At 39.2% G+C, this 17,402-nt stretch overlaps 1 protein-coding gene across 2 annotated transcripts in view; it reads left to right on the top strand.

Annotated features, from left to right (window-relative positions):
* adgrl1a (adhesion G protein-coupled receptor L1a) overlaps positions 1-17,402 on the top strand; it is a 137,177-nt gene that overhangs the window by 49,760 nt on the left and 70,015 nt on the right. For both annotated transcript variants that reach the window (XM_038287878.1, XM_038287877.1), the window contains exon 2: positions 7,354-7,540. In XM_038287878.1, the coding sequence (XP_038143806.1) occupies positions 7,471-7,540 (70 nt within the window). In that variant the 5' untranslated portion in view covers positions 7,354-7,470. The remainder of the gene's footprint in view (positions 1-7,353; positions 7,541-17,402) is intronic.

Below are 17,402 nucleotides of genomic sequence, written 5' to 3'. Positions count from 1 at the left end.
GAGCTTTGCTACTGAACCAACTATTTGTTGTTGAAGCATCTGAGGCATAAACATCAATCCTAATAGTGTGGCAAATGCTGTTGCTTCATCGTCTGATTTAACGACTTCCTTTCTGCATGAAAAAATAAATAAAACTGACCGTCACAATCTATTACTGTCAAGTCTTTAAATCAATCAACTGTTTTCCCAATGGATTATATTTGTGCTTTTGTTTTCCTAATTTAAGCTTTGCCTCCCATTGCCCTGAATGATTTCAGCAGTCTAACAACGTATCTGTTTTTCAAATACACTGCAATGCCTTTTAGCTTGTTAGCATTTTCAAAATAATTCATGAATATTTTGAAGAAGTTCTCTGAAGAGATTTTACTTTTAAAACAGCAGTGTTAGCGCATTGAGCCACACAACCATGCAGAGTCGATTCAGTTATCAAAATATGATCTCAGTTTTCCAGGGAGGGGGAAATGGAGAAAAGAGCAAAATCCCGCAGCTTAGAGGGTTGAAGCACTTCTCCAATTATGCTTCAAAACAGTTTGAGTAAACCTTTGCTCTCCCTGTGATTTTTTGTGGCTAATATATATATATGAAAAATGCATACACTGGATTTAATGCTCCATTCATTTTGTGCTCTGTCTGTTACTTTTAGAAATTAAAAATGTTGAAATTTGCAGAGAGTTTATGCATCCACATATATATCTTGTTTAATGTGCTGTTAAGTTCAGGGCCCCTAATACATCGTACGTACATACACTATATTGCCAAAAGTATTTGCTCACCCATCCAAATTATTGGAATCAGGTTTTCCAATCACTTCCATGGCCACAGGTGTATAAATTCAAGCACCTAGGCATGCAGACTGTTTTTACAAACATTTGTGAAAGAATGGGTCGCTCTCAGGAGCTCAGTGAATTCCAGCGTGGAACTGTGATAGGATGCCACCTGTGCAACAAATCCAGTCGTGAAATTTCCTCGCTCCTAAATATTCCACAGTCAACTGTCAGCTGTATTATAAGAAAATGGAAGTGTTTGGGAACGACAGCAACTCAGCCACGAAGTGGTAGGCCACGTAAACTGACGGAGCGGGGTCAGCGGATGCTGAAGCGCATAGTGCGAAGAGGTCGCCAACTTTCTGCAGAGTCAATCACTACAGACCTCCAAACTTCATGTGGCCTTCAGATTAGCTCAAGAACAGTGCGCAGAGAGCTTCATGGAATGGGTTTCCATGGTCGAGCAGCTGCATCCAAGCCATACATCACCAAGTGCAATGCAAAGCGTCGGATGCGGTGGTGTAAAGCACGCCGCCACTGGACTCTAGAGCAGTGGAGACGCGTTCTCTGGAGTGACGAATCGCGCTTCTCCATCTGGCAATCTGATGGACGGGTCTGGGTTTGGCGGTTGCCAGGAGAACGGTACTTGTCTGACTGCATTGTGCCAAGTGTAAAGTTTGGTGGAGGGGGGATTATGGTGTGGGGTTGTTTTTCAGGAGCTGGGCTTGGCCCCTTAGTTCCAGTGAAAGGAACTCTGAATGCTTCAGCATACCAAGACATTTTGGACAATTCCATGCTCCCAACTTTGTGGGAACAGTTTGGAGCTGGCCCCTTCCTCTTCCAACATGACTGTGCACCAGTGCACAAAGCAAGGTCCATAAAGACATGGATGACAGAGTCTGGTGTGGATGAACTTGACTGGCCTGCACAGAGTCCTGACCTCAACCCGATAGAACACCTTTGGGATGAATTAGAGCGGAGACTGAGAGCCAGGCCTTCTCGTCCAACATCAGTGTGCGACCTCACAAATGCGCTTCTGGAAGAATGGTCAAAAATTCCCATAAACACACTCCTAAACCTTGTGGACAGCCTTCCCAGAAGAGTTGAAGCTGTTCTAGCTGCAAAGGGTGGACCGACGTCATATTGAACCCTATGGATTAGGAACGGGATGTCACTTAAGCTCATATGTGAGTCAAGGCAGGTGAGCAAATACTTTTGGCAATATAGTGTATTTCAATCCTCTCATTATTTTAAAAAAAGACACAAGAAACACAAGTAAAGCATTTTTGGCAGCAAGTATTAACTCAGTTCAGAAGTGTCACAAATTGCCTAAAATTCTGACTCTGATCTTTTTCCTCTAATCGTTTTATGTATTTATGTAATTGCTGTATAAGAATTGTTTTAACACAAAAAGTGACTTCTAGACAATAAATATTTTGTAACAATTTACTTTTCCAGTCTTCTGAAAGAATGCAATGATAATTGAGCCCTTATCATCCAGTAAATAACACCAATTTGTACATATAGAAAAAAAAGAAATTGTCAAATTGTAATAGCATTATATGGGGAAAAATGCATTTTTGAGGCATTCAATAGAATAACATTTGATTGAACAGCTTTTTCAACTTTGTTTGAAAAACATAGGTAAAACCTGAAGAAAGATAATTAATTCGGGTAAAAAAAAAATGTAGCCTGGAAAGATGTATGAAAATGGGATAAGCACAGCTAAAATTATGCAAAAGTAAATATATAAAATATGCCCAGGGACCCAGGAAAACACATGCATAATCTTTTCATCTCCCTCCATGGCTGAAAAAAAAGCTTTTGACACTCTGTTCTTGATGACCATGTCTGCCAAAGCAAACAGATCCTAATGATCACAGTGATTATCGTAATGATCCAATAGAAAAGGATAATGAGGTTATTTGCTTTGGATCATGGCAGCCTGTAAATGAATGGCTAACAAAATAAAGCATAGCGTCTGAAACAGTATGACACAGAGGTGTGGCCAAGTGTGACTCTGTCGCCATTCCATTTAGACAACCACAGGTTTTCTTTGTATTGTTACAGCTGACTGTCATTTGCCTACCTCCCAGATCCTCTTCACCTCGGCCTGCTCACCCTTCCACCGATGCTTTCAAATTGCTCTTCCATTCTCCCATTTTGCAGACTCTCGTCTCACAGGGACATGACGTTCTGCTCCATTAGAAGAGAAACGTTGATGATAATAATAGTGGATTTGATCAGTGTAAAAGGTCAGCTTGTGGCCTTGGGCATCTCACATCCTCCGGCGGGGAGAGCTGGGAGGGTGAAGACACCTATCTCACGCTCCCTAAAGACTCCTTACCTCCAAATACACTCAGCCACCCGAAGGCAGTCTGACTCATACGCAGCAAAACATAGAGTAAATCCTTCCTTCTTTGCTTTTTTTTCCTTTTTAGTCTTGTGTGTTTCTCTCATTTTTGTTTTGTAAAATTCCTCTCATTTTCTCGCATTTATTGATCTTACACCAAATACCTTCCATTCAGTGCAGGTCCTTGTTCTTAACTTTTAGTCATGCTATGCTTCTTTGTTTACCACTGTATTCGTACATTCTTTTTTATTATTATTTCAATCATGATCTATTTCAACCTCAGTGCATCCGAATATTGGTTTGTGTCACCTTGGTTTTTTCAAATCTCAAAATGCATTAAATTTTTCCACCGTGCATTTCTATCTGGTTCCCTTCTCTTCATTCTCAGCCATCCAGTCACTCTCTGCTCTTTTTTTTTTTCTTGGCCATATTCATCTTCAGAGACCACAGGAGAGCTGTTATTTAAAGAGGACATACTGAGGAGAAATGAAAGCACATGAGAGAAGGGATATTTTACTTGTGCATGTTGTAGAGAAAACCTTCTCAACACTCTTATTAAAGTGATATCAAATGGAAAGAAGCTGTAAAGTTAGAGTAAAAATCTGACAGAGAATCGATGTCCCTGCAGTGTTACATTGCACATCTATTGCTGTTTGTTTAAAGCTTCTCCACTTATATCTGTATCCACTGCTTTCTCATTGAACATGTTGTCTTTCTGCTATTATTCAAATGGAATGCTTACAAATAAACTCGTATTGGGGAAGAATCTTCATTAGTGCAGAGGCAGCGCGTGTGTCTGAGTTTAACATTTCCTAGAAATAAATGCTGATGTAAAGAACAGCTGCTGCAGTCTGCTTTGTTCTGCCCGCTTTCAGTCTCCTCCTGTTTAGTGTCTGCAGCTCTCTCCCTCTGTCTCGCTTGTACTCTACAACGTTCAACATATTAATCCGTGCAGTAACACCCAAGCAGGTTGCTGAATGTTCTGGCATTGCCACTAGGGAGGAGGTTAAATATCAGAAAAGGTAATGAAAAGGAGGGGCTGCAGAGTTCAAATGAAAGCCAATTCAGGAATGATGATGTAGAGTTGGAAAGAGCCATTCAGTAAACCAAGAATTTCCATCTTCCTGTGTAATGATATTCAGCCATTGCTGCAAATAGATACATGGAAGCTGCAAGAACTGTAGTAACTCCAAGCAATATGTTTCTATGACACTGCCTGAAAGCTGAAGTCTTGCCGTATTTGTTAATTCACAAACACATTAGAATACATTTTGTACGGCTCTAGCTTCAATCAGTTGTGTCGGACCCAAAAAGGGCCGCCCTGTCACATTGGAGTATTATCATCCAAGGTGGGACAAATAAAGCTGTGATGAAAGAAAGAGCTGGTGAGCCTCTAGCCAAACTAAAATAAACATGGCATAAGACATACTCAGAGCTTCTGCTGTCACATCTTTGAACAGCAAGAGCATAAAACTAAAAGTCAATGTGGTTTATCGTGGCATCTGCTGTGATTTCATTTGTTACCTTGATTTGCTGAAACTAAACTGTGGTTGGCTGGTTATAGGTATTGCTTCCCCAATCAGCACATAAGGTTCTTGTAGCTTTCCAGGTTACATTTATATATGGGTTAAAATCTGGGCTATTATAAAATGATTGTTATATTAATACCTTTTAATGTTATGTTTCTGTGTACACAAGTTGGTTCCAAACTGTGAAAATAGGCCCCACATAATAACAGCCCACCCTAAACCTTTGACACAAGGTTGAAAGGATAATTTCTGTAGTTTTGTTCTTGCCGAACTCTGTCATGTCAGGGGATTATTTCAGATTTGTTGGACCTGGTAACTATTTTTTAATCTGTTTAGTCCAACATTTGGTGAGCCTGTGCAAACTGCAGCCTCGGATTCGTCTTCTTTGCTAACAGGAGACGTAACCGGCCTCGTATTCTGCTGCTCTGGCCCATCTGTTTTTAGGTTATGTGTGCTACTGTATGTGTTTAAAGAAGGCATATTGTATGCCTGTTATTTCTGCTTTAGCTTCCATTTTCATCCCCATGAGAATCAGCTTCTTTAGGTTAGATGAAATGACTCTAAACCTGTAAAAAGGTGTGCTACTTGCTCCAGGTTTGGAATCAGTATCTGCCTTAAGTGTAGACGTTCAAGCATCCTTGTTTCTTGTTCATGAGGGATGGTCGAATAGAGCGGTACATGGATAGACAGAGTCGGATCCACTCTGGTGTAATGCACACATTTATTTGGCTTGTCATGTTGTAAAAACAGCTGAGTAAAAGAAGTGAAGTTCGATTTACCGACATATCAGACTCTCTGCTGTTGTGAACAAATGAACAATGCCCTGATTACAAGTGGTGGAAATTAACCCTAATTTCTGACGTCAACAGGGGATTTTTCATCAACAGAAGTAAATCTCTGTTTGTTTCCTCTTCTTGAAAAAAGCAATCTCTGTTAAACTGGGAGATGATTGCACATCATCATTACGGTAGATCAACAGTATTTGGCCCCAACACTCTGCTATATCTAAATCACTTAAATAACCCTCCTTTCCATTCTGGAAGTTCGTATTAAACACTGCAAGTACTTTTTAGCATGTAGAAAAAGAGTATGCATGCCAAAAAAATTGGCTGTGCTAATAAAAATTCCCTGTACCTAGGAAAAAAAAAAAACTATTTAGAAATATATTAAAATATGAATTAAATTGTGTTTCTAATTGCTACAGTTAAAGTGATTTTTTTTCTCTAAAAAAATAGTTAACCATTGCGAAAGAAAAAGTATCCTTAAAATATATAATAAAATATGCATCCATTTTAATAACATTTTAAGAACAAAATTTACATAATTTTGTTCTTATGCAACCACGATAAGCTGGAGAGAAAAAAAAACATGGAAATGAAACTTTTCCAAATATTTCCAAATCAATTAATTCCAGTAGGAAATAAAATGTAAAATCATAAAACATATTTTTAACCTAAAAATTATATATTTATATGACTTCTTAATTAAATAACTGTTTTACTGTTAAAAAGTAACTAAATTAATAAAGATTGAAAAACCAAAAATGATTTTTACATTTTATTAACATTACTATAGTTTTTATCCTGCACTTAATTTCCACTGAGAACAGGTCTATTTCCACAACCTTCTCTTTATGTATTTTTTAAAAGAGCAACATGAAAATTACCATAAATCCAAATTGGAAGGTCATCATTTAGCGAACAAATTGTGTTATACTTTATGTGTAGCTCCCATTTGAACAATTGTAAACTACATGCTTAATTATTTCTAATAAAGGTTCTTTGGAATTGTCAATTTGATCCAACGCTTAGAAACAACCACATGCCTCATTAGTAGAGTTGCACTTGGGGGTAAATGAATGCAGTGAAAGTGTAAACAAAAAAAAAAAAAGCGATGTAATATTGTGCTGAATTGAAGTTAGCTAGTGAGAATGTGTGTGAAGACTCCTATTACCTTGTATAATTAAATAAAGAGGCAAACGTACTTTGCTTTCATGCTCAAATTCTCCCCCAAACACACGCATCCAGACCAATCTGTCTGTTTCATCAGCAAACTCAGCAGGAGGAGTATTAGCTATAACAACACCGTCTTTCCGGTTTTCTGTCTTTCAGCCCCTGCAGGCTCTACTGTCAAAGAATCAGAACTCAAGTTCCAGAAAGTGATTTATATCATTAGGCAAATGAGATGTGTGAACCCTTCAGCAATGCTGACTAAGTTATTATGTTCCACTAGCTCAAATTGTATATGTGTCCATGCCGGTAAACAGACACAGAGGACACATCTTTTTTGCTTGAATACAGAACTGTTAATAGGCCTTGAAACATATGTAGCATGTCTGATTTAATAAACTATCCAAGCACTTCAGGATGATGAGCCAGTGGTGTCAACAGCTGTTTCCATCACCTCTTGCTCAAATTGGCTTCAGCTCTGCCACCTGATCAAGACACTTGACCATCACTAGATGAGCCAACTCTTTTCTTCTCTCTCGGTACAATGTCAACTGCACCATAACACTTCTAAACCTCTTAGCTTCACTCAGTTCTGAGTTTTTACATATCACCAATAGAAGCAGTGTAAGACAGTGTTATAGAGAGGGATAGTGCAGAATAAACAGACTAAATGCAGAATGACTTCTGTTTATTGTTTTAAAATCCTTTTCATTGTTTGTGATTTATAACCCGCTGTTTTTAAACCTTTCTGCCTGCAGGGTCACCCTCAGGGAGGGTGTGAGCGGAGAAAAGTGCCACCCTACTCACCCGTGCCTGCTGACCACCTTTACGCTTTAGTGGCGTCCATTTGCCCCGCTCCCTGCTAAGCTTCAAACATGGCTCTAGCGATCTGGATCGTCTTCAGCTGTTCCGTGGCTTTTAGCAACATCGCTCTGTCCTCCCAGGGTAAGATTTATCTCCATTATATAGTTTTTCTGCTATGGTCACAGCGCTGTGAAAAAAGTGTTAGTTTCTTTACATATTTCTTCAGTTTGTTTATTTACTTTTGTTTCTCCTAAATGTTTAAAATCAGTTTAATATCACACAAAAATAAACTATATGGAAAACAAATACACTTACTTTTTATTTTTATTTTTAAAATAGTGGCATTTGGATATTTTGGTGTTTGGGGCCTTGAAGCTCTCCAATGGATGTTATTTTTGCATAGCCTCTTTCTAGTAGTTACTAAACCCAGTCAGCCTGGCTGGCTTTAAAAGCTTCCAGGTTTTTTGTGACCTCTTAGGTGGGCCGTCAATGTTTATCATCCTTTTGGGAAGCAAACCCTTCCTATGTATGTTCATCTCTGTTACATGTTTTCTCCATTTGATGATAAGGGCTCTCACTTGTGTTTTCTACCTCTAAGCCTTAAATGACTTTGTGACCCATTTAATACTGATAGACATCATAAACGTCTAATTTGTTTTTAGATTTCTTTTGATTCAGATGTGATGTATTATTTTAGATCTTTCTTCCTACTTTATGGGGTAGGATGCATTTAATTGGTTTTACAGTATTCAAGGCTATTGAAATTAACCAAGAAAAATGTGGCTATTAACAAGTAATTAATGAATGGGGGTGGTTATTTTTTCAAATAGGGTAATTTATGAAATTATTATTTGAAAACAGCTTCTCTTATCTAGTTATCTATTTTAGCTTACTATCAAAGCTTGCATAATAAACTGAATCCCTGGGAAATTACTAAAAAAGGAAACTATATAGATTTGGATATCAGTATTTATTTGCTTTGAGAGCTGTGTTTTTCATTTTTACCTTATAATGCTTAGAAGACGCTCCTTTTGCAGCTCTGGTGGGATTATTATAAATAAGGATGCAATATTTATATATTAGCTGTTTGATGAAGGTTGTAAGCAGACTGCTTTGCTGACCGGGCTAGAAAAGCTGTACTTCAGTAAACGTGTCTCATATGAGATGGAGCGAGGATATGTGTGCAAGGTGGGAAGTGATGTGAGAGCGTCAATAAAATTTCTTGTCATCTCAGTGTGAGGTGGAGCGTGGCAGGAGAATAGGAGGGAATCCATGCATGTAATGGTGCCATATGTGTGACCTCCTTGAATGTGCCATGTACCATAAGATATTGCAATTTCTATGTGTGTGTGCCCTGTTGTAAGCTTGGCAGCAGGTGACCTGACTGGGCTCAAATGAAGCTGGAGGGTGTATGTGTATATGTGTTTGAAGATGTTTATGAGAGACGGAGCTGAGATTGCAGGGAGGATGAAGAGGAGGGGCGGCCGAATGTCCGGCTTGTGGCCCGCCACACAGATAGCAGCACACCATCTGCTGTATGCTCTCAGTCAGCTCCATGCCAGCAATCTGCTGGGTGACGGACAGCTCAGATGAAGAGGAGGGGCTTCAGGAGGACTGGGTCACCACATGGACAATGAAGGAGGAGTTTAAGGATATGCAGGAGAGAGATGGGAAAATTAAAATGTGTTTATACCCACTTGTGTAAGTATTGGCTCCATCATACTCTTGGTGAGCGCTCTGATTTGGAAGCTTCATTTCTAATTTGAGTAGGTACTGTTCTTTCCATCTTAATTTGGCTGCTTTATGAAAATTGGATTTGCATACATTCGGCTCCACTCCATTATTCCTCTGGTATTATGTGCATTACTGTGAGTATTTGTGTGAAGATAAGCCTGGAATATCTGCATGACCTGACTCTTCAGGACTATTAATAATGTATTAATAAATCAATTGAAGATTATCTCTATATAGCCCAGGAGTGCCGGCACAGCATTTGGTTTGATGAAATTAAGATTTTTTAAAATAAATAATGGCACATGCTCATGCACACCCACACTGTTGTGGTACTCAGAATGTTGGCAGTCAAAGTTTGGCAGAGATTCATTGTCTCTATTGTAGTGTGACCAGAGGAGCGGGAGAAAAATGGAAAAGAAAACAAGGGAAGCAGGTCCTAAAGGAAGGGAATGGGGGTTTGATGTGATGAGAGCTGTGGAAATCAGTCTCAGACTAATCAAAGCTCATTTGAAAACCGACATGAGCATCACACATGGCTTCACTGTCTAATGTGTACTCCTGCTCTCCCTTGGTGCTCTCTCTGACTAATCTGCCAGGCTTTAACCCTACTCTGCTCCTGGCTGCACATTCTAATATTTACCACTGACTGTCACACATTTATTCTCCTCTTAAATCTGCTCTTTAGTAAAAGTACCCCTAACCAGCTTGAGCTTAGCATGCATACTTCTTTCCCACAAACCCCATCTTGCTTCGTGAAAATATATCCGCTTAAATCACCATGTAGTTCATTATTTTTATATTAAAGGCAGGAGCTCCATGAAGCTGTAAAAGCTGTTGGTATTCCCTGGAAATTCAGTCAGACACATGGCTGTATTTCCAAATCCCTTCCAGTCCTGAGCTCTGGCAGAATCAGTAACAGATTGACACACATACTTTTATCATCCTTTGTCACATTAAAATCACAAACCTTATTGAATTATTGGGATTTGGGGTCAAAGACCAATACAATGCAGAACATAATCCTAAGAATGAAAGGGATTGAGATTTACATTTTTAAATAAAAAAAATGTTAATTAAATGTCAATGTTAATTAACAATTAAAAAAACTTTTTTGTATTAATATAATCTTAAACCTGTGCTGTGCATTTGCTAATGCCTTGGAGAACAAATGTTTGCAGGAAATTTTCTCACTCTTATTTACAGCATTGCTTCATCTTAGTGATAATGAATAGAAATGTCTAACCTTATTGCATTGATAGGTTTTTGGCTTGAATTTTGCTTGGCCATTGTAATATAACGATATGCTTTCATCTAAGCCATTCCGTTGTAGTTCTGGGTCTTTATAGTACTGGAATGTGAACCTATGCTCAAGTCTCAGGTTTTGAAGCTTATAACAGGTTATCTTCTGAAATTGTCTCTATCTAGCTATGCAGTTTACTCTAATTATTTCCAGATAGCTTTATTTTCACCTGCTGATGAAAAGCTTGCCTGCTAGACTAGTAAACTAGCCCCACCCACCAGTGGCCAAAATCATTATTGCCTCCGAGTGGTCTAGCCTCGATCAATGCCGCAGGACCTAGAACTGGCTGGCCAATCACAACTCAGGGATGTATTTTGAATTTTTGGATGCAAAGCAGACGGGGTTTTGAGGGTGGGACAACAAAGCTGTGCGGCACTGGAGAAAGCACAACAAGGAAGATGGCAACAACTATTGAACAGTTCTCGTTTGACTCAGCTTTGAAATCAGTTTTGGAAGGATTAGACTTGGGGTTTTCGTTGAAACGTGTGCAGGAAGAGGCTCTACGCTCATTCATTTTTAAGAAGGACGGCTTCGCCGTTTTATCGACAGGCTGTTTGTCTACACTTCCCCACCAGCTTTCTGTCGCGCTTAGTACGTCACAGTCAGTTGCACTTATTGGTCAGAGCATTGGACAGACATGGTTTGAAAGACAACGGGTTGTTCTCATCAACCATTTTATGATGTCTCATTCATCGGGGCCAGACTAAATTACACATTTAATCTCACATTTAGTCTGGTTTATCAGGCTACTTGCCCACAGCTTAATGTTGCAAATCCATAATGTTTCAGTTGTGGATGATGTGCTCAGACTTGTGTTTTCTGCCATATTTTTTGTTTTCCCTTTCAGCAAAAAGTCAGAGTTCATCTTATCCAACCAGAGCACATTGCTGTATCCCCTTGTTGCAAAACACAATAAAGATCCTTTATGGCTTTCCATAAACATTGTCTTTCATGCAGCCACTCTTTAATTTAAGACAGATTTTTTGTGACTGGTGGATGTCAAACAATTCTCCCATCTCAGCTGTAGAACTTAGAAGCTCCTCTTGAGTTACCATGGGGTAGTGGTAAAAAGTATCTCCGCTTGAAACTTTTGGTGTGTTTATCACTGGTCTTCACAATGGTGTTTGTTCACAAATGGTCTCATTTACAGAAAAACTGTTTTCATACTGAAATTAAATTGCACACTAATTGAAACTGCAGTGAGTTGAACTGGCAATGGGCGAGATCTCTAATATTTCTTCAGTTATCTGTTGGAGACACTGTTCCAGTGTGGGGGTTGCTGCCCCAGTTGCTCCAATGACCACGGGCACTACAGTTAGCTTCACCTTCCACGCCCTCTGTAGTTCTTCTGTGAGGCCTTGGTATTTTTCCAGTTTCTCATGTTCTTTTTTCCTGATGTTTCCTGATGTTGCATCACTACGGCTTTCCTCTGTTTTTCAATTATCACAATGTCCGGTTGGATGGTTGTATTTGGAAGTCCCACTGGTTCTTAGCTCTGTCATTCTTCACCACCATGAGAGGTGGCTCCCTATTGACTTGGGGGTCTCAGCCACTTGGTTAGGATTTTCTACATATGTATTCCTTTCCTGCCAGTATCTTACACCCCACTGTAAGATTATGGATTGTCACAGGGGCCTCCTTGAATACCCTGCACATGGGATCTTGCTTAGTTTGGCAGATTTGGGACTCTATTGCTCTGGTGCTTAAGGCCTGCTCCTGTGGTGCCATGATCAGTGCTTCTGTACTGTCCTTCAGCCCGGCTCTCTTAAGCCTTTGGTAGGATTTTATCATATCATCCACTTCATCTATTGGTCAGTGGTACATCCCATGCAGGGTTTTTTCAGTGGATGCTGGACTTGTGGTGTCCACCATGCATGTTGAATAGCTTCCATGTTTTAACATCAATGGCCTGAATTTTCTTCTAAGGCCAACTTATTATCACAAAATGTTTTTTGAGCATCTCTTTATACTCCACATTTGATGGTAATTTTAGCAAGTGTCTTGAAGTGTGTTTTTCCACAGCCCGATGTAGTTTGCCATGAATTCTCTTACAGGTACTGTTGATCAGTGTGTGTGGCATTGTGTTGTAGACTTTCTTGTAAACAACCCAGGCTCTGATTTATATGTATGTATATATATATATATATATATATATATATATATATATATATATATATATATATATATATATATATATATAAAACTATAAACTTTAAAGAATCATGGTTATAACATTACAAAATGTGACAGGGCATGAATCCCTTTTTTTTTTTTTTTTTACAGGGCTTTGTTCCTTGACAAAGTGAATGTCATATGGACTAGATGCTTTAGAATATAGCCTACTTGATGCGCAGTGCCATTGATGTGAAAACCCATTAGGCTTGCTTAATGTGCCAGGAACAGGAGGCAGCTGTGCTATACTTGATGAAGCCTTGACACAAAACTTTCATTTACAAAAGCAACATTGGTGTAAACATGGGGGTTTATATTTATGTGCACTAGTGATAGCAGGCATACTATTATAGGAGTATTTGTATTTTATTCCTTTCAGACTGTAAATGTAATTTTGCAAACACTGCCTGTGCCGAATATTTGCTTGTGCCGCTTGTACAAGGTTTTTATAGTGATGTGAACACACAGCAGACTAGGTGTGTGGGTCCAAGTGTGTTCTTGTGCCAGTTATACGTTGATGCCAGTGCCAGCCGACTGGTTGAATCTGTTCTCATCTCCCCTGTATTTAAGCCTTTGCTCCAAGATCAGTCGTGTGGAAAGGCCCCTGGCCCTTAAGTGCACAGGCAGACATTTTTATCTGTCTAGCCCTCAGCTCTCCTGCTTTTTTTTTATTCTCATGCCCATTCCCCTGAACAGCAGCTATTATTTAAAGATGTGGGATGAGCTGTTTTTACACATTTTTTCCAACTAAGTGCCTGCTCCCCCAAATGCTTTGGGTCAGTGACATAATGTCTGCACACGGCCTAATCCCAATCTATTATTTTTCAGGACAAGTTGCTGTATTTATTAAAGAGCAAAGTAAAAAATCGATCAAACCTCATTGGAGCTACACAATACATATTAATATATTTGTTGTAATATTATATTTTAAGTATCACGCATGTTAATTCTGCAAGCTAGTAATGTGGCCAGTTCATTTGAGATTCTCACTGCCTCTAATGACCAGAATTGATTAACGTTTGATGACAGAGAATTTAGCGCTCACAAAGAATGGTGAGAATTTTAATGAACAAAAATCTAAATTCATCATAAGTTATATTTTCTTTACAGTACTGAGGTAAAACAAATAAAGAACAAAAAGCAAAAGTTACTTCATAGAACACTTTGCACGGAATTTAATTAAAAGAAATAATTTTATTTTATCTACCAATAAATGCATAAGAGCAAGGTTGCCAGCTGAATAACAGCATTTACATTTTTAGAAAAATCAATAAAACAGTTATGCACATAAACTTACTATATGCAAATGGGTGCTTAAAAGAAAAGAAACTTCTTTCACTACCTGAGTCATAAAAACTCATTGCTTTGCAAATTTTTTAGAAAGATATGAAAAGCTGACCATGCTAGTGTTATGTCTTTAATAAACAGATGAACCTAAAATTTAAATTACTAAAAATACATATTTCATATAAAATATCTAACCCACCCCATTTTGAAAGCATTGATGTTGTTTATATTTTTTTCCCCTTGACATTAAGAGAAATAATGAAAATTTTGCTTACAGGTTTTTATCTAGAAGGAGCTAAATGTCTGCTTATGTTTATGCTTAACGATCACAGTTATCACAGGCTTTCATTTTAAAATAAATATTGAATTAAATGACTGACTATCTTTTATCTTCCGTTTCTGGAACATATAACTTTGCTAAAAAATCTGCATGTTTGCAAAATTCTCTGAAGAGCAGTTTTTGTTGTAAATTTTTTTTTTTACCAAATAAATAACATAGCTGTTGGATTTAGGTGTGCTTTAAAGTATTTGAGGTGTTGATGCGCCATGATGTTTAAATATAATCATAAAGCTTTAATCAATACATCCCAGTTTATTTTCTTTGGATCTGTCTAATGGTAAAAACCTTAACGGATTATTTGTGTGTTCTTTGATATAAATGTGGTCTAAAAGGGTCCTTTGAACAGGTTTTGTTATATATTTTTCTTTTATTGAGCTGCAACTCTCAGTTTAGAGCCATGAATGATTAATCAAGAGTCTGTGAATAAGTCATCTAGATTTAGCAGTAGATATCGTTCTAAGCCTTGTTTTTCCTTATTTTCCTTTTTTGTGTGTTGGTGGGGGTGGCGGTGGGGGGGTTGTGTGTGTCTTGAAGCCTTTTTATTTTTCCACATCTAATTAGCAATACTGTTCTTTTCATTTCTTTACCTCCTAACACGTCTCATTTATTCCAGTCTCAGCTGGTTCTTCATAACATCTTAAAACTCCCCTTGTCTGTTACATCCTTCACCCAACCATCCCGCCAACCTCCCATATATTCCCCCCTTTTGCTGGACTTCTATGTCTCTTGTGAGGGTTTTCTCCTCTAACTCAGTTTTTTTTTTTTTTTTTTTACTTTGTATCTTCTAGCCCTCTCCAGCCTGTCAGTTTACCCCACTTTCTGTTCAGCCTCCCTCCTTTAGATTAACCCCGCTGCCTCCTCCCAGCTGCTCTGTTTTTCTTTCTTTACCCCTTTTATACCATCTGTTATTAGCATACAGCTCTTATCATTGTCATTTTTCTCTCCAATGCTCTTTTACCTCTTACTGTCTTCTCTCATCTCTCGTTTACGACCTCCTCCTCTGTCGTCCTTGTTTGGGGTTTCTGTGCTCTTCAAAGCCTTTGGCTGTGAGCAGTAGATCACAGCAAAGCCTGTGTGAGTGAAAGGTTAATGGATGGCCTTTGAACATATATTGGAAGTAGGGGGTGGGTGGGCAGAAGGAGGGACAGACTGGGGCGGTGAGGCAGTGTGTTCTCTGAACACCTCCCTTTGAAGTATGACGCAGGTCGCTCTCATGCGCCTTTGTATGTACATGTGGGTTGGGCCTTTTTGGTAGTTGAGTCATTGGTAGTGTTTGTGTGAATGTGTTTGTGACCATTTGTTTGTGTTTGCTTGTTTTTAAACGTGTGCAGAAGCATGTTAGCTTGTATACATTGATTTGTGTACCACAAGCAAACTCCTACAGGAAAGGGTGGGGACAGTGCTCCTGTCTGAGCACTATGTAATCGCTGCCTTTGTTCTCAAATAATTTCAATTAAAAAATACCTAATTAATCCCAAAGGGAAATGAAATGTTGCAATAACTCATAGGTTTTTTTTTCTGTGTTTCACCGAGTTGTTGTAGACGATGATATCTGTAGGCAGGAAGGATCTTCTGTAGGGGTCTGTCTTGCACCGAATCTGAAGAAGCCTCTGACTGAAGACACTCGTTGTTTAAAAACCCTCTGAATAGGATGCTCACTCTTATCCATAATGTTATTCACTTTATGAATATTTATTTTTGAAATAATCTCCAGAGTTTATAGATGAGTTCCTAGAACACATCCAGCCTTCTTTTTTAGCTTGTTGACCTTTTTTAAGTCATTTGCTCTGATGCTGATACCTCAGCAGAAGATGGAGGAAGAGATCATGCTCTCCACAACAGACTTATAGAAAACATGTAGCTTATTGCTGCAAATGCCGAAGGACTCAAGCTACCTTTTGAAGTACAGTCTGCTTTGTCCTATCTTATAGACAGCTTCACAGCTGTGTCTCCACTCTAGTTAATTGCTCAGGTGAACACTAAGGTATTTACACTCCTACACCACTTCCCTTTCTTCTCCTTTGATGTGAACATAATTCAACATCTTCCTGCTTCTGCTGAAATCTCCCTTTTTTTGTTGACACTCAGGATCAGATGATTATTTCCACACCATGCTACAAAGCGGTTCACCAGCTCTCTGCGCTCAGCTTCTTGTCCATTTCTGATGCACCCAAAAACTTCAGTGTTCCCTTAGTATTTCTGCAGACCACATGACTCTGTCTGCTACTGGAAGTCAGAAGTGTAGTAAAACGGAATGGTTAAATAACCATCCCCTGTGAAGCTCCTGTACTGCTGGCAACTTGATTAGACATCTGATCCTAAAAGGGCTGGTTATACTCCTTGCAGCAGTGTGTCGCAATGAGCATGACGCAGACATTTTTGATTTATGCTCAATTTTGAAGCGTGGTCTCAGCTATACGCTGTGGGTCCAGATACGGCCCAGGCGGTGAGGAAGTGGGGTGAGTTTGTCCCAGTGTTCTGGCTATTCTAGCTAGTCCAACTTCACAAGTTGTTTTCCGCAATAGCGGTCATGAAAACAAAACAGCCGGCCACCTGTCTGCAGTCACCTACAATTTGGGAGAGGTGCAGCGGAGTGTCTGCGGAGGGGGTGGGGACATCTTTTTGTTCACTACGATACCTACGCAGACGACCTAGTTTCGAAGTATAAATCAGCCTTTAGTCTAACCTGCTGCGGTCTTTTTGTCTGGTAGTCTTTGTTCCAGGTGATTGTTGGTGCCTCCACCCAAGTCTTGTGAAGTTTCTCAGATAATAAGTCATCCTGCATCGTTTTAAATGCACTAGAGAAATCAAAGAACATGATTGTTATAGTGCTGTCTGCTCTGTCTAAATGACTGCTGAAGCAGATGTATGATTAGCAAACTACAGGTGGTCCTGATAGTTGCTTGTATGTTTGCTGAGGTGAACTAACAGAAGTCTCTCTAGGACCTTAAAAATGGGGATGTCAGGGCAACAGGTCTTCAGTCACTGAGCACAATTGTCTAAGTTGTCTTTGGTACTGGGACAAGGCAGGAGGTCTTCCACATCACTGGAACTGTATTCTGGGTCAGGATAAGGTGCTGTAGAATCCCACAGAGCTGCTCTGCACAGGTCTGTATGGACTCGGGGACTGACAGCATCATGACCTGGTGACTCAGGTCAGTCTCCCCAGT

Source organism: Cyprinodon tularosa, unplaced genomic scaffold, assembly GCF_016077235.1.
Source record: "Cyprinodon tularosa strain WSP-4 unplaced genomic scaffold, ASM1607723v1 ctg246, whole genome shotgun sequence".
NCBI lineage: Eukaryota > Metazoa > Chordata > Actinopteri > Cyprinodontiformes > Cyprinodontidae > Cyprinodon > Cyprinodon tularosa.
Note: the sequence above shows the minus strand (reverse complement) of the source record. Positions and strands in the feature narration are given on the sequence as shown.